The 25,555-nt window shown below is 38.3% G+C and overlaps 1 protein-coding gene across 4 annotated transcripts in view; it reads left to right on the top strand.

Annotated features, from left to right (window-relative positions):
• The window catches only part of PHKA2 (phosphorylase kinase regulatory subunit alpha 2), a 1,461,438-nt gene that overhangs the window by 383,638 nt on the left and 1,052,245 nt on the right, over positions 1–25,555 (top strand). For all 4 annotated transcript variants that reach the window (XM_044073068.1, XM_044073067.1, XM_044073065.1 and 1 more), the window contains exons 7-8: positions 11,985–12,067; positions 24,861–24,941. In XM_044073068.1, coding sequence (XP_043929003.1) covers positions 11,985–12,067; positions 24,861–24,941 — 164 coding nt within the window. The remainder of the gene's footprint in view (positions 1–11,984; positions 12,068–24,860; positions 24,942–25,555) is intronic.

Here is a 25,555-nt window from a genome sequence, read left to right as displayed (position 1 = left end):
ACAAAGTGTCTAGCTCCAGCCATTGCATATTGCAGGCAGAGAAATATTCAAATTTACCCATACCTGGACTATTGTCTGATTCAGGCAGAAAGCCAGGACTTGCTATTACAATACCTGGCATTTGTAAAGAAACTTCTATCCTCACTGGGGTATACCATCAATGAAAAGAAATCTCACCTAGTACCGTGCCAAAAGATTGTATTCCCTGGGAACAAGCTTGAACACAATTTCCCAGATGGCATTCCTCACTCTGGAGAAACAAGTTTATTTGACAATCTACTTCAAACTACTGGCCACAAAAACCCAGCTATCTGCAAGAAAAATACTGCAAGCCCTGGGGTCATGGCCTCTTGCATTCTGCTACTTCCATATGCAAGACTGCATATGAGGAAACTCCAATGGTATCTAAAAATATTATGGTGTCAACATTCTCAGGACCTGGAAACAATGATTCCTATCATTCCTTGTCTAAGGACAGAGTTCCTTTGATGGGCAGAGGCCTGCTACCACAACAAGGGACTCCCTTTTACTCTACCCTCTGCCACCCAAACCCTAACAACAGATGCATCAGACTATGCATGAGGGGCTCACATGACAGGGCAGTGCATTCAGGGCAAATGGAACCCGAGACAGATGCACCTGCATATCAACCAAAAAGAAATGTTAGCTGTACAGAATACTCTGACAGCTTTCAAAGACCTTATTCTCCCAGGACAACTATTGGTAAAGACGGACAATACCACAGTTATGTGGTACATAAGCAGGGGGGAACCCACTCCTACCCTCTCTTCAGACTAGCCATTGCTCTGTGGAGCACAGCCTTAAGCTACCAAGTGCACTTACAAGCTCAATTCCTGCCAGGCAAACTAAATTCATTGGCAGACGACATTAGCAGAAATATCATGGACCTACACAAATGGAAACTAGAACCCAAAATATTCAACCTCTTGAGGAAAAAATGGGGGACCCCATAGGTAGTCCTGTTTGCATCCCCTCAGAACTACCAATTGAACAAATTCTGCACCAGAACTCCCCACAGTCAAGCTTGGAAAGTGGATTCCCTGTCCTTCACCTGGGAAAGCATCTCAGTTTATGCCTTTCCCCCTCTCCTCTCTAAGGTTTTACTAAAGATCAAACAGGACAAGCCAAGAACAATACTGATTGCACCAGTCTGGCCATGCCAGCACTGGTACCCCCTCTTGCACAGTCTGACACTGCTACAACCATGACACCTGCCTCAGACCCCATCCCTGCTGTCCCAGCAGGTGGGCCAAATTCTGCACCTTCAACTTCATACCCTGAACCTTGCAGCTTTGCTAATTCCATGAGCTCTCCTCTAGCATCCCTCAGTAAGCAGGTGCAGGATGTCATTCTGGAGGCAAAGAGGCCTAGTACCAGAAAATCCTATGCTGAAAAGTAGAAAAGATACTGCTCCTGGAGTCAGGCTCAGGATGGCCACAACGGTGCCTAGCTTATCTCATATTCTAGAGTACTTAACAGACATGCTCCACAAGGGCCTATTCTTCTCGTCAATTAAGATTCATGCCTCTGCCATTTCAGCACGTTATAATACTGAGCCACCCCTCTTCTCTCACCCCTTACTAAAACAATTCCTTAGAGGGACCAAAAATTTAAGACCCCCCCAGGAGAGCTCCCACTCCAGCCTGGGACCTTATCTTTGTATTGGAAAAGCTCACTCTTGCCCCCTTTGAGCCAGCTGCAACAGCAGAGTTGGAATTATTTTCCTGGAAAACAGCCTTACTTCTAGCCATCACTTCAGCAAGAAGAATGTTGGAATTACAGGCCCTCATGGCAGTGCAATCCTTCATTATCTTCCATACGGACAGGGTTTCCCTCAGGACTAATCCTTCCTTTATGCCCATGGTAGTGTCTAGTGTGGCCCTAAACCAGTCCATTCATTTGCCTACTTTTTCCCCTAATCCACAAAACAAAGGGGAACTGCACTCTCTGGATGTGCACAGACAACTTGGATTCTATTTGGGCAGGACTAAGCCTCTCTGAAAATCTGACCAGCTGCTAGTTGGCTTTGCTACAGGGGCAGAGGGGAAGGCCATTTCAAAGCAGACCATTTCCAAATGGATAGAGCATTGCATTCATTTCTGCTACAAGCACCATGGAAAACCTACCCCACAGGGGATAAGATCACATTCCACCAGGGCTGCATCTACCTCTATGGCATTTTTCAGAGGAGTCCCTACCAGGGACATCCTGGAAGCTGCTACCTGGAGCTCTGTACATATCTTCACTAAGCATTACCACAGCAGTCTTGCAGGGCATAATAGCTGGCCCTAATGCATTTTAACTACCTCCTCCCTTCCTTAGCTTTGGGAATCAACCCAATGTGATGACTGCAACAGTGAAACATGAAGAACATAGTACAGTTGTGTACACTTACCATAAATGTAGATGTTCGAGTGTATTCACTGTTGCAGTCCTGGTTACCCTCCCTCCAGCCCCCTGACTTCTCTTGGCTCTACCTTTCCATCTTGTTTGGTATGTATATATTTTTTCATGTGTATTTGCTTTTTGATAGGGGTGTACCATACCATAGAATTGCTCCCTATTGTGGGGGCACCTGACATCTGGGGCAAGAAAAACTGATGTGATGGCATCAGCTGCAATTTTATACCCTTGATGACCTGACGTCATGGAAGAAGTGACAGCATCTGACAGAAATCTAAAGACTCTGGTATTCAGGCCGGCTGAGGGCTACCTGCAGGCAGATAACCCAAATGTGATGACTGCAACAGTGAATACACTCAAACATCTACATTTATGGTACATGTACACAACTGTACTTTTCCTGTAGGCAAGGGTACAATATTTGATTCTTTCCAGCTCTATTTGCCTACTTTGAGAATCATACCAACTCACTTAACCAGACAGTGCTCCTGGGCAGCAGCTGGAGAAACCACAGAGGTTCCTCACCAGGAGAATGCAGAGCCTCAAACATCTACCCTACACATGTAGGCTTAAAGCCCTGTCCCTCTTCTCAGTTTCATACAGACTCCTCAGAGGTGACCTCTGTCTGACATGCAAAGCAATCTTAGACCCCACCTCGATGGGACTGCTGGATATCCACAAGTCAAGCTCCAGTCGAGTAATCCATACTTGTGACCTCAACCTGGTTTGTGACATCAGTAGGACTTGTTGGCAGGACAGATTTGTGCCCAGGGACTCCCCATCTGTGGAATGGACTCCCTTTCCACATCAAGCAGAGTACCTCATTATCCCTTTTTAAGTGCAACCTGGATAACTGGATGGGAAACGGAAAATACACCCCTGGGATTCCCACCTATGTCACTGCTGGACAGGGGCTTTGACATGGGCTAAACTCTTGGCTAGACTTATAAGGACCTCTGGGCCAATAGCCTAGTAACTTCCTATGATACCATGAAAAGTGGCACTTGTTTCTAGTGGACAAATGCAAAAATAAAATGTTTTTGAATAACATCCTACAAATAATCTGCATTGTTGGTGGGAGAAGGGGCTTAAGGGGAACTATGTGTCTTGCCATGCTCCGTTAGCTTTGCTTGCTCTGCTTCCCTACCCCCATTCCCACCCACCCCATAACATTTACACTTAGAGTTACAAACCACACCCTCTATTAATTAACAGTCCCACCCACCTAATCATCCCTCATACACTTAATTTCATCACATCCCAAACATTTCACCCTTTACCTGCTCCCACTCACAACAGCTATAGATACTACTCCTACACACCTATACTCTCTACTTCTACTTATACCCCCTGCTACACAAACTTAAAAGATGCACTGCCCACAGTCTACCCAACCTCTAAGAATAGTAATATACTTACTAACCACCATATCTGTACTGCTCCTTTCCATCCTGACCGCATACCACACTGAACTTTATATGAGCAACACAACACAATGGCAAACAGATTCCACAACCACTTCCATTAAACTAAAACACTTCCCTATATCAACATCCAACCTCACCTCCTCCCAACCTCTTTCATACCCTTTTATAGCAAACCAACATATAAAACTAACACCCACTCTTCCCAAAAACAGGCCAAACTACTACACAAACTTCAAAAACTCTGTCTCCACCTACTCCACAATCTCTTCTGTTGTGACGATATACACTCTAATCCAGGTCCCAACTCATTAGGCACAACTAATTTAAATCCGACAGATGCTCTATTCCAGAGGCCTACTTCTTCTGTCCTCCTCTTAAACATAAATGTGAGAAGTATTATCAACAAAATTCAAGACATACATGCCCTGCTAGCTTTATACAAACCAGAGATAGCAGCATTAACTGAAACTTGACTTAAGCCAGAAAACCATGACAATGAGATTCACTCCACCTGGGTATAATATTATAAGTAATGATGGAACAGGGAGAAAAGGTGGAGGAGTAGCCATAGTTTTCCAAAATCATCTCACCATAGAACAATTTGACTGCAATACCCATGAAATAAAAGATATAGAAGTAATATTTGATAAACTAAAACTAAAGTCCAGAAAAGATATTATTATTGCAGGTGGCTATATTCCACCAGGCAATAACATTACCACACCGGAAAACCTGTTATACTGGATGTCTACCTTCCTCCCACAGGAAACCATACTACTAGGAGACTTTAATATTGACTGGGCTGAATGCTCCAGTCACAACCCCTCATCCCATATAAACCTACATGGTTTTACCCAAATTATTTCTGCCCCCACTAGAATTGATAAGACATCCAAATGACAGTCCATCTTAAACTGGATATTGCTATCAAACCCCAATCTCACACAACACTCAGGCTGTCTCCCAGACAGTCTGAGTGACCACCAAGCAACCTACCTTATTAGGAACAGATCCCACCATTCCACTCTCCCCACTCTAAAGATAATACACAACAAAAGGAACCTCAAAGCTAATGACCTACTCAATGCACTAAAATGCAGTAATTGGACTCCCCTAACTCACCTACCTCTAGTTAAAGCTGTGCAATACTTTAACTCAGCCTTCCTCAAAATCCTAAATGAGCATGCACCACCCAGAACCATTAGAGTCAAAACTAATTATGCCCCTTGGCTAACAAAAGAGACAAAAACTGTAATGAAAGATAGGGACAAAGCCTGGGTACAATTACATCAACACAAAACCTCTTCCTTGAAAAAAAATCTACTTAGAACTCCACAACAAAGCCAAAAAAAAGATTAATCCCACTCCACAAGGGAGGCAAATCCCTAGAGTTTACCAACTACCATGCAATAGCAATTCTATCACCCTTATAAAAAAATATTGGAGAAATAGTTCACTCTCAACTAATGCAGTATCTCCTGAAAAATAACCTACTATCTCATTCTCAGCACCACTTTAGACCCTCCCGTAGCACCACCACAGCACTACTCTCTTTTTACCAACTTAGTCAATCACCACAGAAAGAAGGGACTATTTGTATCTGCCATATTCCTAGACTTATCTAAAGCCTTCAGTGAACAGCAATTGAAGCACACTCACTGAAGATATCGCTGGTAAAACACGCAATATTTTGCAAAAAAGCCAGAGATACCAACGTAGAAAGGATGTAAAATAAAAGTAAAAGCAGTAAAATCTTTATACGTATGCTCTATGCACTATAAAACCACTCAACACAAACAGACCAGCGCTTTCGGTGAAATTAGCCTTCTTCAGATCCGTATCTTTAAAAAAACAAGGAACACAGTTTAAAAAAAACATACATCCAATAGAATCCTTATCTAAAGCCTTCAATGTGATAAACCATAGCAGGCTTCTTGAAACACTAACTACCCTTAACATACACTCTTCCACTATATCATGGTTTAGTAACTACCTATCAGGTCGACAGCAAGCAATGCTATGGCAAGACCAATTGTTCTCCCTTTTACCAGTATCCATCAGTGTCCCCCAAGGGTCCATTCTTGGTCCTCTGCCATTCTCCCTATTGATAAACCAGATAGCTGCATCCTCAGTCTCTGCCACAGTAGTACAATACACAGACAACACCACCATTACAAGTACCACCCCAAACATAAAGGAACTACTAACCATAACTCAAAAAATCTTTACCTTAGCAGAAGCATGGTTCACCAACATAAAATTTCTTCTTAACCCCCCAAAAAACAACCTAATTTTATTTGGCCCTGGTAGACCCCCTCAGCTAAGCAATGATTTCATCATAATCTCCAAAGATAACATCACAATCACCCCAACAACCCACACAAAACTGCTAGGGGTAGTTATCAATAACAACCTCAGATTTGACATTCACATAGCCCAAACAATCAAGGAAGTAAACAAAAAGCTGGCTCTCCTTTATAGAAGCAAACATCTCATGACCAAAAATACAAAATCCACAATCGCCAAGACTCCCCTCTTATCCATCCTACTGTATGACTCCCCCATACTGACAAAAATGCGCCATTCCAAACTTAACAAAATGGAGTCTTGTTACAACAAGATTGCCAAGTTCACAACAGAGGCCTCTCATAGAGCCCATCATTGTCTTGCCCTATAGCAGCTCAACTGGCTTGAGCTGCCCCAACTACTGCTACTTAATCAACTCTCTACAGGATTCCCCTTCAAACCATCGAACGTTTAAAACATCGATGTTCAGATCATCGAGACCAGAACATTGAGTTTTAAAACATTGAAGGTCTGAAGGGGAAGAAAAAGGTAAGTGTAGGTGGGAGAAGGTTTGTGTTTTTGCTGGGTACCAAGGTGCCCTGCATACCGTGAGTGTCTATGTGCCATCTGTGTGATGGCACTAGATAGGGTACGGAAAATCTCCCGTTTAGTGCTTCTGCATATAGTGCTAAATGGGAGATTTCCCTTTACTCCACTGTAGTGCAGTCTCGGAGTTGGAATATTAAAGTGGGGGGTGCAGGGGGGGGGGGTGAAGTGCCCCTGCATACAATTGTTAAAATTTCTTTTTCTTTTTTTTTTTTTGGTTATACTTGTAACCTTCGATGTTTTAAAATTCGATGTTCTGGTCTCGATGATCAGAACTTCCATGTTTTGAAATTTCGATGGTTAGAAGTGGAACCCTCTGCAGCACACAAATTGTACTACCTGCCCAACAAAACCCCATCACTACAGCATTTAATTCAGTCCTACACAACCACCAGAACCTTAAGATCCAGTAACCAAAACCTTATAAATGCCATCAAACACAGAAATGATGCCAGTAAGTCCCTTTGCCTGCACCATAACCAGAGTTTGGAATCAACTCCCAAATCACATTACTACTACTACTACTACTACTACTACTTCTGCCTCCCAATTTAAAAAAAGTCCTCAAAAGCCACTATTCAAACAACTGGCTCTGCTCCTGTGTCACCCCAGGTTAAGCCAAACCACTGCACTGTTGCATGAATTCATCTGCTAAAGTTTATCAATAACTTCCTCTAGTTACCCAGGTATACCTGTTCTACCCCAAACATATGGACTTTTCAGATTGAACTCCTATTCAAACATTTTGTACTTCTTTTTCTCAAATACTGTACTACTCTCCATCTTACAATGTAAACCGACTACCAGAAATGTTTGACTGTCTACTACATGCTGAAATGAATCTTTAACTGTACTTGTATATAGTCCTAATAACAAGATGTTAATATCTGATTATTGCATGCTGTAAGGTTAGACGTACCAGAAATGTTTAACTCTGTCTAGTAAATGCTGAAATTAGTCTATGTCCTTGTATATAGTCTTGATAAGATTTTAATATCTGAATATTGCATGTTGAATTGTAGTAATAGATGTAAATGAAATCCTCACTTGTACTGTACTGTATGTGGAGCTTTTCTCCCTGGACCTCCGCTGAAAAGGGACCTGTGTCAAGTTGGACTTTCCCGGTTAACAAATATAAAATAAAAAATAAAAATAAATAAAATGATTCAATATGTGAAGTAACCCATGATAAAAGAAAAAAAGGTAAGCTGAAAAAACCCTTAACCCTAGCTGTATTAGGTGTTTTTAAGTTCCATGTGCTTAATTCAGGTTTAGAATGCACTTTCATTGCTTCCAGGCTAGTAGCAACATTTACATCTGTGTTTATTTCCATTTATCTATGTCTGTTCTGTTTTTTGAGGTAAATTAACACTTACTAGCCTCAATTATATATGCCAGCTCTCTTTTTGTTGAATGTATTGCCAAAACTGCTTTCTACTTTCATGCTATGTGCAGAATTGTTTTCTGCTTTTACTTATTTCTACAAATGATTTTCTGACTGTATTCACCAGGCTGTGTCTGAAATTGGTCCATGGACATCAGTTAGCCGTCTTGGTAAGCAAACTGAAATAAATTTGACCCATTCAGACTATCCCAGTAAACAAAGTCCCTTATCAGCAGAGACCTAAGGAACATACTTAACTGGACTTGTATGGTTTCATAGAACTAATTAATAGCCCCATACTTTATAGCAAGACATCAAATTCTCTATTAGACTGGATCCTGGTGTCAGACCCTAGCAAATACTCCATCACAGGTACAATGTCAGACTCTCCCAGTCTGTATGACTAGACATGTCACATATCCAGTTAAACAGCATATTTATAAAACAGCATGTACTTTTTTCAAGTTTAACCCATAAATGTTCATTACTACACTATTATCTATTAACTGCAACTTCCTAAAAGTCCTCCCCTTAGACGATGTTGTAATTGAATTCAGTACAACTTTTCTAAATATCCTAAATAGTCTTGTATCTCAAGAGACTGAAAACAAATAATACAATTTGGCTATCCAAAACAAGTAGAATGCTAAAGCAGGACAAAGAAAAAAGCATAGAAAGAATTAGAAAAATATAAAACACTTCAATATCTTAATCTTCAGAATACTTTGCAATTGTACTTAAAAGCAAACAAATGAAGACAAAAAACTATACTTATAATAACTTTCAGAATAATACTAAATACAATCCTTAAAAAATGGCCATCCATTAAAGAAATCTTACATCCCAGCCATGAGTCCAACCCAAACCCCTCTCCCAATAACTCACCACTTGAAACTGCAATACAGTTCAACTCTTATTTTATAGATAGTGTAGCATGTCTAACCAAGGATTCTTCAACATCTAATCCCAGCCCTGCCCAACAGTCCCATATCACCACATCCACTTTCACTTTCAAACCTGTGCCTACATCCTATGTAAAGATTCAAACCTGTACCCACATGCTATATAAAACTACTCTTAAAGAAACTTAAAACATGCTCTTCTTCAGCTGATGACCTTCCAAATGAGTGTCTAAAAATAGCAGCCAATAGCCTTGCCTGTCCTCTCTCAGCCCTTATAAATAGGTCAGTCCAGGAATCCCACATTCCTTTTTTCTGGAAAAAGGCGCACATTATCCCTCTGCACAAAGGAGAAAATTCAACAGACATTAGTAATTGTAGACCTATAGCAATCTTATCTCCCTTCACCAAAATACTAGAAAGATGTATTCAGAAATGATTGCTAGACTATCTCCTGCAAGAACTCCTATCCCCTACACAATATGGCTTCTGTCATTCCCATATTACTAGCATGACCCATCTAACCTATATAGATACAATCAGAAAAGTTAGAGATAATGGCAGACTAGTCTCTTCTTTATTTCTACACTTGTCTTAAGCATTCGACACAGTTTGTTACAGCAAATGCCTACTTCAAATGTCTTCACTAGGTCTATCTCATCCCAGCCTTCTGTGGTTCAAAAGCTACCTGTTCAATAGGTATCAGTCAGTAAAATGTCAATGCACACTCTCTTCTTACCTCCCAATCACCACCGGTGTACCACAAGGCTCTACCCTTGGTCCCCTCCTCTAACATTTTCACCAACACCCTTTACACTTCCACACAACAGGCCTCCCTAATACAATACACAGTTGATTCCACTCTCATTTGCACATCTGGCAACATGGTACACCTTCACAAAATTACTCGGGAAGCTTTAACAGGCACTGAAACATGGCTTTGTAACTCGCACCTCCTGCCCAATCCAAAAAAGACCAAATGACTACCTTTTCCCCCAAATCCCTGTCTCATGAAAACAACATTTAAAGTCATCTTTCTTGATAAAACAACAATTGAAGTCATTTCTGATAGCAAACTATTAGGGTTGATAGTGGATGATAATCTTACATTCGACCTGCATGTACAAAATTGCATAAGAAAAACTCATCAAAAACTATGGATGCTTTACAGATCCAAAAACTTTCTCACCAACACAACTAAAACTACACTTGCCACTATTTGTCTACCTCCCCCCAGTTCTTTATGGTGCTTCCATCCTTACTAACCTCCAGGCTTAACAAAAATTAAAACTTGAACAATGCTGTAAAAAAGTTGTTAAATTTGGAACACATAACCCTTGCAGAACTCAGAACTGTATAGCATTGAAAAGCCTAAATTGGTTAGAATTGCCACTTCAAGTAATATGTATACAACTTCTTACCACCTATAAAATGATACAGCATCCATCTGCCTGTCTAGCACTAAAAAGAATTCTACATAACTATGTTCCCCATCAGTGATTGCGATCCAGTGACCAAAAAGTCCTGTCTGTCTACAAACTTAGCAAATCTGTTGGGCATTGTCTGTGCTTCTAAAAGGCTGATAAGGCCTGAAAATCCTTACCTGTATCCATCAGGTCTATACCCTTCCTACCATCTTTCAAAAATACTTTGAAAGGCTTCCTAGTTAAAATCTGGCTCTGTCCTTGCTCAAAACCAGGATAAACTATATCCTTAAATGTGAAGTTCCTTCTCATTCCTTATACCTCTTTACTCTCCCTTCTTCACTTACTTCCTTACTACTATCTAATTCTCTTCTCTGACTTTCTCTTTAAATGTACCATAAGTCTGTTTTCCCTTACTTCATATGGCATTTCCTATTTGTATTAAGTTAAGTTACCTTTACTTTCTCTACAAACTGTCCAAAATTTCTCTAAATATTAAATGATAGTCATATACTCTTGTATCCATTTTAACCAATGTTTTTATATTATGTCTAATTTGTTATAATTATTTAAACTGGAAATGTTTTTGCTTTATTTTTCAAGATTGTAAAATTATTGTTCTTAATAAGTTTTGTAATAATTTGGAGCTTTTCTCCCCCCAGCCTCCACTGAAAATGAACTTCTATCCAGTTGGACTCTCCCAGAAATAAGATATGAAGTTGTATTTCTGTTTTAGTGATGTCACTATTTTTGTCTTAAAATGTTATCCAACCATGCTAAAACTCAACATTTTTGAGAAGTTCAAAGTTGACAGTAAAATCTGTCCTTCATTTGAAGGCTTTCTCTTATTTATCTATTTTTGTCTATTTTTAATTTTATTTATCCTACTTTATCCCTAATTCTGAAGGTAAAATATGAGCTGTATGCTAGGGAGAGAAGGTCCACATAAAAATAACAATTAGCAGGTGAAAGCAAAAATATGCAAGCTTATTTATATATATATATATATATATATATATATATATATATATATATATATATAAAATCAAGACACTATAACATTATACATAGGAAGAAATAAGTTATTGTAATGCATGAGTATATCTTTCTGTGTGTGAATGTGTATTACTTGTGGTTATGGGGAAGTAGGGGTTTAATTTGACTTTGACTTTTCATACACTTTTGTATGGCATAAAATAAAAAAAAACACTAAAATTATATGAGAGACGCTATTAAGTGAAAATGTTTTTGCATGGGTTGACTGTGTATTTTAACCTGCAAAATGTTTCATTAGTAAATATCTTACTTAGAACAGAAAATCTGGCAGCCCCCACACAAAGTGAGACAGCAGTGAAAAAAATGTTTCTGTGGACTGTAGTGGTCAAGAGGATTTTCATATGATTTATTCAAGAAAATTTTAATGGAAGTGAATAGACAGCTACAGCTTAATGATTTAAAACTTCTGTCAATGCTTGCTTATTGGGCATATGTTTAATAAAATTGTGACTGGTAATACATTTTGTTTCTGTCCCAGGTTTACGCATTGTGTTTACGCTGGATGAAGTTGCTTTCATTCAGAACCTCGTATTTTACATAGAAGCAGCATACAAAGTCGCTGTAAGTATTAGCCTTGTTATGACTGTAAATAATTATGCATAATATTTTAAAAATCTACACAACCTTTTAAAGTATAGAGTTTTTAGGTGGCATGTCTTCAGTCAAGAATATTTTTATTATTTTCTAACTAATGATTAGATGATTACATTTTATATTGCCCTTTATTTCAGACCCATGCCAGTCAGTTAGCTCACAATGTATTTTCCATTCTCTGCTAAAAGAATGAGGGTGTGGTTTCATTTCCTGCTCACTAGAAAATTTGCACAGACGTGCTTGAATTAGGGACAAATAAGTACTATTACAGTTTGGGTATACATGAAGCATAAACATATATAATGAGCACACTGAATCATCCAAGTCTCTCTCTAATATTTTTTTCTGCATTGTCTTAGGTAGCTTGATAATTTACAGATGTGTTGTGTATTTACTGCTTTGTGTTTATTTGTTGTTTTTTTGTTCTGGGTTGTTATTAAAAATACTTCTTTTGTCCAGCACCATTTAGCATTTTATATGTCTTGAAAAACTTCATGTCAATCTGCAGTTTTCTTGCTGGAAGCCATGTGTCCCATCCCCACTACAGTCCCCTTAGTCCCATTGTGCATTTTGAGTATACTGCTCTATTGTTGGACATTTCTTAAGCATGTGACAGGTTGTGTCTACCCTTCTGATTGGTTGACTATTGCCAGCTGACAGTATCTAATTATAACTTTCCAGTGTTCTTTTAATTAAATTTCCACTTAAAATAATATCTTCTTCAATTCTAACACCTCACTACTTAGAGTGCTTTTTCTCCACCCTTGATTACATCACATATGAACAGTAAGGCACAACTCCTTGCATACCTACTGATCCTCACAATTCCATGAATGTTCTTGTGTGCTTGTTGGTGTAGGAGTACTGATAACACAGCATTTTTCTCGAATAGTCGTAGATGCTCCCCAGTATGAAATTCTGTAAATACTGTCACAATTCCTGGCTACTCGTATATTGTTTGTACACTGTTGGGTATCAGTGCCTCACCTCTGTGCTTGACACACTGTGACATTCTGAATAGTTGCTAGTTCATTACTTTCCATGAATGTCCAGCTGGTAATTGTGTTTGTGTTTTCCCTTCTCATAAGTACGCCCATTTGTGAGATTGCGACTGGGTCCTGTTTTCTTCCTTTGAATATTTACTGATGTTTAATAGTTTTTGTTGTTTTTTCAGCATATTTGCCCTCTTCTTTGAGTGAGGATGTACAGGCATGTTTTCTTATTCTCAATGTTTCCAGCAAGTTAATGTGGAATATGCTCATATATCCCCTTTAAACTGTTGAATGCTACTTGTGGTGGGATTCTGAGTGCATTCTTCCTTTCTCTGTTCTTCTCTACAGAGTATTATGTTTCAGCTCTGTATTGGATATCTAGGTCTGTTTTCCTACTTTACTGTTGATAGTTCCTTAAGGTCATGTTCTGGTTTGTTCTCTCTCTCTTTGAGTTGTTTTTTTTTCCTACTTAACCATTCTACCCTTATTCTCCCAGGCTTACTGATAATTATTCCAGCTCATGACATTCAGCTCTTGCTTGCATTTGTCAGTGACTGTTCTTTGTGGCATGGATTATTGTGGGGTCATCACCATAATTACACTGCTGCTGTTGCCTATGGTAAGATTCGCATATGAATCCTACCCATTTGCTTGATTTTTTTGGCATTTTATTCCTGCTGTAAAATTCTGTCTTTGCATCATGTGTGCAGTAGAAGCCATTAAATATTTACATTTTCTTTCGAAAAATTTTAGGTTCATAGGTATATACTAGGCTAACGACCACCAAGGCCTTTATAAGCCTAGCCATGCAATCTAACCCTACTGTGTCCTGTTGTGGGCATTTATTAAGAAGTGATATGTTAGTTAGGAAGGTTCTAGTAGTTATGTGGGGGACTTTATTAGTTCAGGTATTACTGTCTATTAGAGACATGGAGGCTAGACACAAGATGAATTTCTGATTTCCCATCCATTGGTCAAGGTTATGTTTAAATAGGGTTAGGGATGGACTCTGCTTTACATGGATGGGAATCCTTTTCTAGAGCATGGGGTTCCTCTGAGACGCATATCTGTCTTGCCAACATGTCTTATTTATAACACAAGCAGCATTTAAATAGTTGGATCTAGTGGTTCTGATACTGTTTTTGTGGATGTGCAAAAGGTCCATCAGAGCTGGATCCAAGGATGCCTTATATGCTAGGCATAGATCACTTCTCAGTAACCTATAAGAGACATAGAGATGGGACTTTAAAGGGATCCATATAGGACAATGTGTTTATACCCTGGATACTGCTGGTAAGGAACCTTTGTGGGCATTTCAACTGTTGCATATTTCTGCTCCGGTACATGCTGAAGAAGGCATTATACTCATCGGTAGGTCTGATAAGGTCTGAATAAAGTGGCACTATGACTTCCTTGGATGCCATGCCCCTACTTATAAGTTGGGTAACACAATGATTTTCCTACCTTGGGCACATGTTGTCAAAGGCCAGATTACTGTCTACATATATTGCCAGATCCCTGAATACTAGGTCAGCCCTAGGTGTGTCTTATCAATGCAGTAATTAGCCTGGGTAGCAGTTTTCCCGAAAGGCACTGTGAAGTATTTTTTGGCAATGAGTTTTAATCCATGTCTTTGGCACCATTCATTTGTCTTTGTTAGACCACCTTGTAAGATGTTTGTGTCACGGGGAAACTGTAATAGCTCCCAACTTGCATTTATTTGTGAACTTGGTCAGCCAAAGGCCCTTGACAGTAGCCTTTACCTCTGAGAAGTAGATGCCAAATAGAAGCAGCCCCAGCATGGATTCCTGAGGTAGTCCTCTGTTCACTGGTCTCTTAGTGGAGCTGTTCTCACCAGTCCTGACTTCTGATCCTGCCTGTGAGCCAGCTGGAAATCCAGCAACTTATGTAGGAGTTTGACCAGTTTGGTGAGTTTGTCTACTGTACTTGCATGGGGTATTGCATTGAATGCCTTAGCCAAGTCCAGGTAGATGGTATGGACCATTTCCCCATCATCTATTGCCCTGGTGACCTTCTCAAAGATATCCACCAGTTTTAGTAGGCATGAACTTCCCTTGACAAAATCAAACTGGGTTGTATCCAGTCTGAAGGTTGCTTATTTCTATGAGAATTTGTTCCATGGCTTTGCATATTAGACTAGTCAGAGTAATAGGTCTGTAGTTTCCAGAGTCATTTGATGGTCTACCCTTGTGAAGTGGGATAACTGTTATTTTGTGATTTTCAGTAGCAGTGAGATAAAACCTGATCTTCTAGTATCTGCCTCAGAACCTTTCTTTTGTATGGGAATAATGTCTGCCTTTTTTATCCTTCTTTTTCTTCATCTATACTGTACTTCTCCTCCCATGATCTTTTATAAAATGTTTGTAGTATTACATTTTAAATCAGTCATCAGAACATCCTAGCTTTTTCAGTGGCTCCAACAAAGTAATGTGTATATGGTTTGTCCAAGATCCCATTTCATTTCTGCACGTCCTTCACTTCCTTTCCCAACAAGATCATTTGTTTTCCGATGCATAATGACACCAGAACCCTAATGAGTACAATTGTTTGTGCAGTTTTTACTATTTCACCTATTCTTTCTGAGCTGACATCAGTCAAGCAGCCTCCCCTGTTTCCACTGTCTTGACAGTGGAGTCCTATGCAAGAGGTTTTATTCTGCGGTGTGGTTCCTTGTTGTTTTTCTACAGGTTTGTACTATGTAGACTCTCAGTTGTCTCTATTTTTTTGTGTGTTTGTCTTGGAGACAGTCTGTACATGGACAAGTTTGTTTTGTATATCCTTGTAACCCATTCATTTCTTTTTTTGTATGATCTATATTGCTATGGGGTTTCCTCCTTGTTTATTTAATATTTTATTCTGTGATATTTCAAGATCTCAGGGAAGCCAGAGTGTATCCTGGCATTTACTGAGTGAAAGACCTTTCAACCTCTCAGTGCAAGAAATTATGGGGGAACAAAGGGTCATAGTCAGGGACAGATTTTAAATACTGGTCTTACATACTTAAAAAGTTGACAGAATAACAGATTTTCTATTATCATGCATTTTCTGAAGGATATAAAGACTGAAATGTGATTGTCTGTCAGTAGTAGGTGACTTCCATTCTCATTGATTTATCAGAAACTTTGAGGAGCAGACCAAACATATTAGGCAAAAATCTAGACATTCTGAGAAAGTCTGAATAGTTGAGAGGTATCAGTCTAGCACAAAATGCACAAACATACACTTTCACACGACATGCACACCTACAGGAAATTTGCAGGATTGCCCTCTCAGGTATGACATGCCTTTGGGGCGTGGATGGAAACTGGAATACCTGAAGATAACCCCAAAAGGCAGAGGGAGAACAGAAAGATGCTGCAGAGAAAATGCTCCATTTATGAGCTGAACTGGATATCCAAGCATTGTGGGTCAGTGTGCTGCTGGTTTTCTTGTTAGGTTGATACTATTACCTGGAGACGCATCTGTCTGATAGCAGACATTTCCTAGTAGAGAAGCTGACTGTATTTGGTAATGAATTTGCAGGGCAGTGCTATCTGTATTATTACTTTCACTGTAGTAAAATATGCAGTTTCTGGGTACACTTACCAGGAACTGCAGAACTGATAACAGTGGCTGTATCCTCAGAGGTTATCCCGGCGCTACTGCTGATACAGGTGTACTACACACTCAAACTACCAAACCTCTTGTAGACTGAACTAAGATGAAGGATATAAAAGGCAACTGTTACACTGTCGGTACTGCCTCTTAAAGTTCTGAAGATCCAAACTGAATGCATGCCAGAACCATAGGAAGGGTGAAGAGGAGGAGGCTGTCCTATATGACAGTTTGTAGAAGGAAGCAAACAGGTTGGCATGCTGTTGCTATAATGACAGCTTGTAAACTGTCAAACTGTTGTCTCTATTAAATGTAGCAGTGAGGTATTAGGCTGCTACCTAATAAATTGTTACTGCCTTTAAAACAAATGCAGCATAATAGAGGAAGGTGCCAAATGAGTGTGTTGTGTGGGAAAACCAAGCTCTGCTCTTAAACTCTAATGTTTTTATTAACTGTACCATCTGCCTGCTATTATTCATATTAGGCACATATGTCTGATGCCAAACTTTTGTGAGTAGTGGAGTTGATTACATTTGGCAAGAAATGTGCAGGCCATTTCTGACAGTGCTACCTGGAATGTTATTTTCACTATAGGTAAGTCTGCACTTTGAAGATGCAGTTGACAGAAAATCACCTAACATCTAATCACCTTTAATCTCTAATAAAAGAATTAATCAGTCATCTACTTCATTTCAGGCAGATGGAATGGCACTTCTGCACTTAACATTATTGTGGTTTTGAGGTTAAATACCACAGACTCCAATCCAGGAAAGAGATACTGGTTTTTAGTTTTCCATTAATGGGGTGAAGCATTCTGAGTAGTCAGGTTTGAACCTGTGGCATGGCATCAAAGGCAATGTTATCTTGACTTAGAGTTTTCGGTACAGTGGCATGCACTGTGGCACAGTTACAAAACACATCCGGATGCCTGTACCTTAGTCAAAAGAAAGGCAAACACAAATCTTACATAATGGGGTCTATATTATAATCTCGAAGGTTTAAAACTTCAAATCCCTAAAGATCGACCTTTAGTGATCGATGTTTTAAACCATCGAAACCTAAATAAAATATTAAATAAAACCAAAAAAATCCCAACTAAATAGTGTGTAGGCAGTGAGGCATGCCACCCTGCAACCCCCACGTGGGGGGTTGTGCCCCCACACACCCTTATCTAAATATACCAACTCCGAGAACGCACTACATTGAAGTAAACGGAAATCTCCCCTAGAAAAAAAAACTACGTCTATCTCTGATGTGTGGTTACTAGATTACTTGAAAGAATTACTAGAAAGAATTCAGGTATGTTTTTGCAGGCTTAACCCTTCCCATGACTGTCTTTATGCAGCACTATGTTTGTAACAAGGAGGAAACATCTTTAAATACTTGAACATTATGACTTAAAGCCAAAGCATTGTGTCTGGTTAAAAAAGTGCTGTATTATATCCAAGTATAATTTTAAGTCTTTACAATGGCAGCACAACTTTAAAATGTGTTTCTGTCAGGCCCTTGTCTTTAGACTGTGTATTCAGATTCACTTTTCTCCTATGCTTTCCCTTGACTAGAAGTAAAAAAAAAAGTTTTCAATATGCTGTCATACTTTTCTTATTTAAAAAAGACATGGGTATTCAGGAAACTTTCTACTGCTGCAAACACATCAGTGGGATGTAAACGAGAAGACAGACATTTTGATATTTGTACTTTTTGTTTACATTGGAGATAAGCTACAGTTAGAGTTTGAAACTATGCAGTCTTATAGCCTTTAAAGCCACATTTAAAACTTTTTCAAGAATATACTGTGACATGTGGTTTGATCTATTATCATAACTGCTGGTAATGAAATATCACAGTATGTTTATTCAGGCTGCCTCCTGGGGTTAGGGGACTGGTCTATAAAAATGGATAGTATGCAAGTACAGTGCAGAATGTTGAAATTACACCAAGAACTGGTGGCTAAAATTTGTTTCAAGGGTTGGGTGTTTCAGATTCGGTATCCACTAATCTGTCAAATAGCAAGCATTTAAGACACTTCGGAAGTAACTTGCAACATGTTAAATGTAATTTAGATGATAATACTGTTAATGAGTTAATGAATCTTGTATTCGGCATACCATAGCCTAGGAGCGGTATAACAAATCATCTCCTTACTGTTATCACTCATGGTCCAGCCTGATTTTTGATGCCGTTGGAAGTCACCCTGAATGAAGGTAATACCAGGATTATTTTTGTGTCCTCCTAGCATCAGCTGGCAGATGCCACATATAAAAAGCACTACCTTCATCCTTTTTTCTTGTCAGTTCAGAGCCATCAGTAATTTCACAGCGTTTTCCTTTTGCAAGTAACCTGTTAGTCATTTTAGCTTCTAATCTAGTCACTAAATTTTAAAACATGCATTGTTGTTTTATATTTCGAAGAAAGAATTATTGGATCTGTGGCTGTGTAGGGATTCTATATGTAATTATTCCCTTGACTAAAATGGCCATGTACATTTGGCAGACAAATATCCCCTATAGATTATTGTTTTGTTTTTATTTGTTTTAAGGATAGACAATACTTAAAGATGAAGTGCAAACAATTAGTTGAACACAACTGCAAACATTTCCTTTCTGGCCATTATGCATCCATGCCTTGTCAAATGTGCAGCTGTGTTGTACAATGAATGTGCAGGAGTTTGTCGAAGACCAGAAATGAATTTTAAAATATGGAAATGTCGGTGTCAACATTTAAATATTCCTGCCAATCACCTAACCGGAAGCAAGTCCCTTGCATGGTATGCTGACATCATTTAGTGGAGAACTACACACAGAATCAGTAGGGATAGTCACTGCTTCTTGTATGTTTTGGAAGGTAATTTAGATTAGTAAAATATACAAAACTTTAACATTTGACATTTCTGACTAACATTTGCACTAATTTACCATAAAACATGTATTTACAAGGGACAGGAAACACCAGAGCAGAAATACGACATGTGCTGCACGTACCTATCAACCTCTTAGAGCAAGAAGTTGAGACAAAGCCATAAACAGCAGGGGGAGACAAAGACCGCAAAATAAGGACGCTTTTTAAATATTGCTCTTACAAACTTAGAAAGTGACTAATTTTGCATTAGCATGATTTTTTCTGAACGGTATAAAGTCCGAAAACTCAAATATCTGTCATTATTTTCTGACTTCAGCCCTCAATTATTTGGCAAAAAAAACACAATTTTATGACAAACAGTCACAGACCAAAAACATGAGGTAAAAATCTGGATAGTTGAGAGGTATGGTGCTGCACATTCAAGGACAATTACCTAGTGCACTATAGTAAAGTACAAATGCAGGATCCTGAGGCCAGAGAAAGAACAAAATTAACATAAAAATAATAACCTGCTTTTAATAACCTGCTTTTACTATAGAAAACATTTTGTGAGATTTTTTCCAATTTAATAAAAGCATAAAATAAAAGCACTGATTTCTGTATGCTGCTTGCATGCATTCCATTGTCACAAAGTTGCAACAAGGGGAAGAATGAATAAATAAAATATTGTTTTCATTTGCATCATCAGTACATGTCATATGATTCTGAAGTAGCCACTGTAGATTGCTGAGATTGGGAGGGGCAATGGAGCGTGCTTTAGCACAGTTCTATGGACTTAAATTGCCCATTTTCTACATTTAACTACTTTTATTGTAATCTGAAAGCCAAGGGAATGAACTGGGGGGGGGGGGGGACTTTGTCCCTGAGAAGATAAGCGTTTCAATTGTACTTGAACTTTAACTGAGTTAAAGAGCTGCATAGCCATAAAATCTTTTCTTTTGCAAAAAAAAAATATACAAATGAGGAAAAAAGATAAGGTATGTAGAATTAAAAGCCACGTAAAATGGGATTTAAAGGATCACATAGAAAGTCCAGTATATTATCTTCTAAGATGACACACAGAGATAATAAGCAAAATGAAGTCTGGAAGAAAGAGTAGTATAAAAAGACAAAGAAGAAATTATAAAAGTTCCTCCTGCCTCTGTTTTTGGTGATGGTACTCCTTTGAAAGCACCCAGTACAATGAAAATGATGAGTCAACAAAGGCAAAAAGAAGAAAACGTTTTCTGCTGTTAGAGAGAAAGATTAAAGCTGTTTTACCAATTAAGGTTCACAGTGTGGAGAAACAATAATGTTTAAGTTTTTCTCATTCTCAGACCTCTACAAATCTCAGTAAAAATGAAAACATTTCACTTAAGGAGCCTATTACAAGAAAAATAACCAGATAATGTTGTAGAGGTATTAAACATATTTTGGAAATTTTATGAACATTTTTGTAAAGCAGAGAAATATAGAAATCAAGAAAGAGCACAAATGGAAATATATGGAAGACTTAAGTATGCTAAGGTTAGAGGTAGATGAGGGGGGGGGGTCAACAATTAACAGTTAAGATAGGAGGAGAAGAGATTAAAATGGTGATTTATAACCAATCTGCTGGATAGTCTCAAGGAATATATGGTATTCTGGTGGAAGTTAGTATTTTAGAAGGAGATACTTAAATCCTGGAAAAAAAACTGTGCTGGCTATAATGCCAAAAGATGGTAAAGACCAACGAAATCCAGCTTCGTAGCTATTTCAATTTTAAACCATGATTATAATGTTTTTATATCTACAATGACTATAAGAAAGGCAAAAAAAAGTATGTTTTTGTGGAGGGAAAGCAAACATTTGACAACATTAATAGAACAATAATGATCCAAAGGACAGCAAAATTCAAGAAAATATCACTGTTCTCGTTTGGTCTTGATACCAAGAAAGAATTCGACAGAGTAAGCTAGTATTTTATGAGCAGGGTTATGGAACATTTGCATTCTGTAATACAATAATAATGTTAATTAGGAGGATATATGGGGGATAACAGGCAAAAATCAAAGTAGGAGAGTTCCTCTCTGATAAATTGTGTTTAAACAGAGGAACCAGGTAGGGGTATCCTCATTTCTCTGTGTTATATTTAGAACCATTGGCAAAGAAAGTAAGATAATCAGAGATTCAATGCTATAATTGGTATGGTAATCATGAAAAGTTTGCTTTATTTGCAGACAGTATTATTTTGGACCCGATAAAACCAGGAAATGACTTCTCAGTGTTATGGAACATATTGAGACAGTTTTAATTTTTTTTTCTGAATATAAAATTAATGAATATTAAAAAAAAGACTAAAGCTGTGAACTGTGGACCTACACATGAATTGATTCAGCAATACCCATATTTATGGGGACATGATAAAATGAAGTATTTAGGAGTATGGGTTAAAAAAAATTATGGCAACTAAGGATATGTGGGAAGAAGATTAAACAAAAGGTAATACAAAAATGGAGACACTGGAAGCTCTTGCCTATGGATATGGGATAACAAGATGCAAGCAGTGAACATTTTTTAGTCCCTTTAGTTTTATATACAGGTCAGGCATATTTTTATCAACCAGAGGTGAAGTTGTGGACCATGATTAATAATGAGTTGGAAGAATTTATCTGGGAGGGGAAAGGGGCAAGGTTTAAGTGGGATAAGTTGATCCTTCCTACAGAACAAAGTGGTTTAAGATTACCTGATTTAAAGGGGTATTTAAAGCTACATGGTTAAGACTCATATACATAATACAAGCAGAAAGCTGTAATTCAAAGTGGAAAGGGATGATGAAACAGAGGGGAGATTCAAGAAGTAAGAGGAAAGTGGGATTTTATAAGGAGAATAATAACCATGCAGAATATTATGCTCATAAAGTAGCAGAAATTATTCTTTGGACTAAGCCAAGACGAGAATGCGGATAGGAAATGTTGCCAATCGGGATGACTGCAATTAGGGAGTACAGAGCATAGGAAAGAGGGGGCTGGAATATACTGGAGAAAACTGGCAATGGAACCAAGGTATTGGAGCAAGTAACTAGGAGAGAAAGGTAATATAATGGGATGAGACCAAGAAGACATTTGTACTGCAGGCTAGAGACTGCCTTCCCTATCAGGCATTGATGTCAGGGTATAGGCAAAAAGAAAGGATCAGAGGAATCCTGAGTGAAATACCTGCTCTAGTAAATGTTTTAGTTGAATCTAGAACAGACACTGCTGTTAAGTAAAGAGATAATTAGCAGGTCATATAAAATATTGCACAATAGCTATAGGACTCAGAGGAGGTTAGAGAAGATTGGGAATAGAGATTGGGAATAGAGATTGGATTAACAATTCACAGGGAAAGAATGGGAGGACATATGTATGGCTTTCCAGTATGACACAGTCTAAAAGATTTAGGATTTTTGCTTGGTAGTGTTTGTATAGATAATTTTACACCCCAAGCAGACTCCAAATAATTTTTCCACAGGTTGATGGCAAAGGTTGGTGTGATGGTGAAGAAAGATGTAACTGAGAACATATGTTTTGGGAGTGTAATGAGTTGGCAGACATTATTTTCCCTTTAGAGAACTCTGTCAGAAATATTGGGTGAGCAAATGGGTGTAACTGATGAAATGATTTTTTTGAGCTGGGATACAGGATCTGAATTGTCTAGATATAGTAAGGCCTTGTTAAATTTAATTCTGGTGGTTACTCAAAAAAGCAATTACTAGAAAATGGAATTCAAAGTCTAAACCAAGTATATTTGATGTATTGGAGTATCATAACAGCAATAGAAGAGCTGGAAGTAGGATCTTTAGAAAGGGGAAGAAGCAAATTACATAGAAAAAGTGGAAATTGTGGGGACACTACATGCAGAATAATGTTCTAGGGTAGGAGTGAGAATTAAAGGAAGGCATGTTATATAATGTTGGATGGCTTATACAAAAATATATACGTGTGTGTGTGTGTATACATACATATATATGGGTCTAATCAGGCGAACTCTTTTTCGCGAAAGTGCATGTTTGATCATACACATCTACAGCATCACAATGGCTACATAAGCATACACTCATCATCACATTGTCATATATAATAAGAAAAATGCACCTAACATAAATAAAACAAATAATTGACATGGAAACATTTAAAATATACAAGTAGGGTGGTCCCCATAAGTACATCTGACTGTACCCCAGGTGGTTGTGAGCTATCATGGGCAAAACTGCATGGAACGGTAGCCAGCTTGAGTCCTGTAGTAAATGGCAATCATACAGGTATCACCTATGTCCCACAGGTCTGCTATCAGTCTTATTTATTTATTTATTTATTTATTCTATTTGTAAACTGGGGTAATCTGTCTGAGAGTAAAGCCCATTTTTCAGCAGGGGCCCAGCAAGAAAAGTCCACGGCACTGTAAAAATAAAATTACAAAATACGTGTTGACATTGTACCGCAACAGACAAGAGGTGCAAATGTGATGCTGAACTGCAATTACAATATATCCTCGATCAGTGAACACCTTGTTTTCAGCTTCTGTCTGTACCATTATGTTAACGCATATTTTTTCCCATCTGTGCATGCATACTACAGCATTTCAGCTTTGCAGCCTGCTGCAAAGTGCCGTACAACACCATCTGTAACTGCATATCCTTGTGAATGTTTGCATTGATGACCAGTACCTTCAGTAATTCTGTCCTTTCACATGAGGTGAAGGTGGTATGTTTTCATTTTATGAGAATCTTAAACTAGAGTCTGTTGAGTTATGCTTATATAAAACTTGATAATTAAAGAAATAGCAGGCTAGCTTGCTACTCAAAATGAGAATTGTATTGAAGTGTAGTGAATGTCAGCTATGTTTTAACTGACTCAAACAGCTATAGCAACTACAAGTAGCCGTTAACTTTTATGCCACCTGCTACATGTGATTTGGTAGGTGCACCAGCAGTTTGTAATTGTTCCCTGCATTTATTGGTAGTGTGCAAGTCATCATGAAAACATAACTTCAGGAAATCCAAATATGCATGCCAAAAAAGAACCCTGCAATGCTTGGATTACCTATTTCAACTGAGAAATCCCAGACTGTTATAGCATCAAGCTTAGGAAAAGGCGTCATTTTATGTTTCTTTGAATTTTTGTCATGTGCCATAAAACACTTGTTTTGCCATGTAAACTTCAGTACTTGACATGGTGATTAAGATTATAAAGGAATGTTGTTTATGTTTCTGTGAGTTATGTCATACAATAAACCACTTGTTTTACAGCATAAAATTCAATCTCTGACATGACCTCTCTCTTAATTTACTTCAGGACTATGGAATGTGGGAACGTGGGGACAAGACAAATCAGGGTATTGCAGAACTGAATGCAAGCTCCGTGGGAATGGCCAAAGTAAGAACTATTTTTGTACTGTTAGAGAAGTGAAGTAATACTTGATATTAAACTATTATTTAAAGTTGTGATGACTTCTTTGTACTCACAGCATTTGTCTGTCATGGAATGAAAGGTAGCTTATATAAAATTGACAATGTAAATAAAAAAGCTAACATTGAGGTAGGGGAAAACCCCGCGCATCTCCCCCATTCCCTTAAGTAAAAATAACACCACATTAGGGTATATAACAAATCTCTTGGATGCAGTAGAACATTAGATTGTGTCTGACATTCCAATTCGCCAGGAATGACAGCTTGTCATATTGTTAATAACCATCATATTACTGTGTCAGTGAAACCTTAGCCATTAATCATGCCTCATCAATAAAACACATCTGCATCTGGTGGACTGAGCCTGAAACTGATACAGAAGGAACTATGTTCTACCTCAGTACACATGATTAAATAACATAAAAGAATAAATAAAAATAATTAATTTAGAAATGAAGAAAGAAATACAGTGAAACAACATACATTACTGTCTGGAAGTAAAAGAACTTTGTAATTCAAAATGGCAGAATATTAAGAACTAAGCCCAGATGACTGACTTGCCTCAGGTAGTGAAAGGAAGAC

This window comes from Protopterus annectens, chromosome 5.part1 (genome assembly GCF_019279795.1).
Source record: "Protopterus annectens isolate FY-2018-M chromosome 5.part1, PAN1.0, whole genome shotgun sequence".
Taxonomy (NCBI): domain Eukaryota; kingdom Metazoa; phylum Chordata; order Ceratodontiformes; family Protopteridae; genus Protopterus; species Protopterus annectens.
The sequence above is the reverse complement of the archived record's forward strand: the minus strand, read 5'-3'. Positions and strand labels throughout refer to the sequence as shown.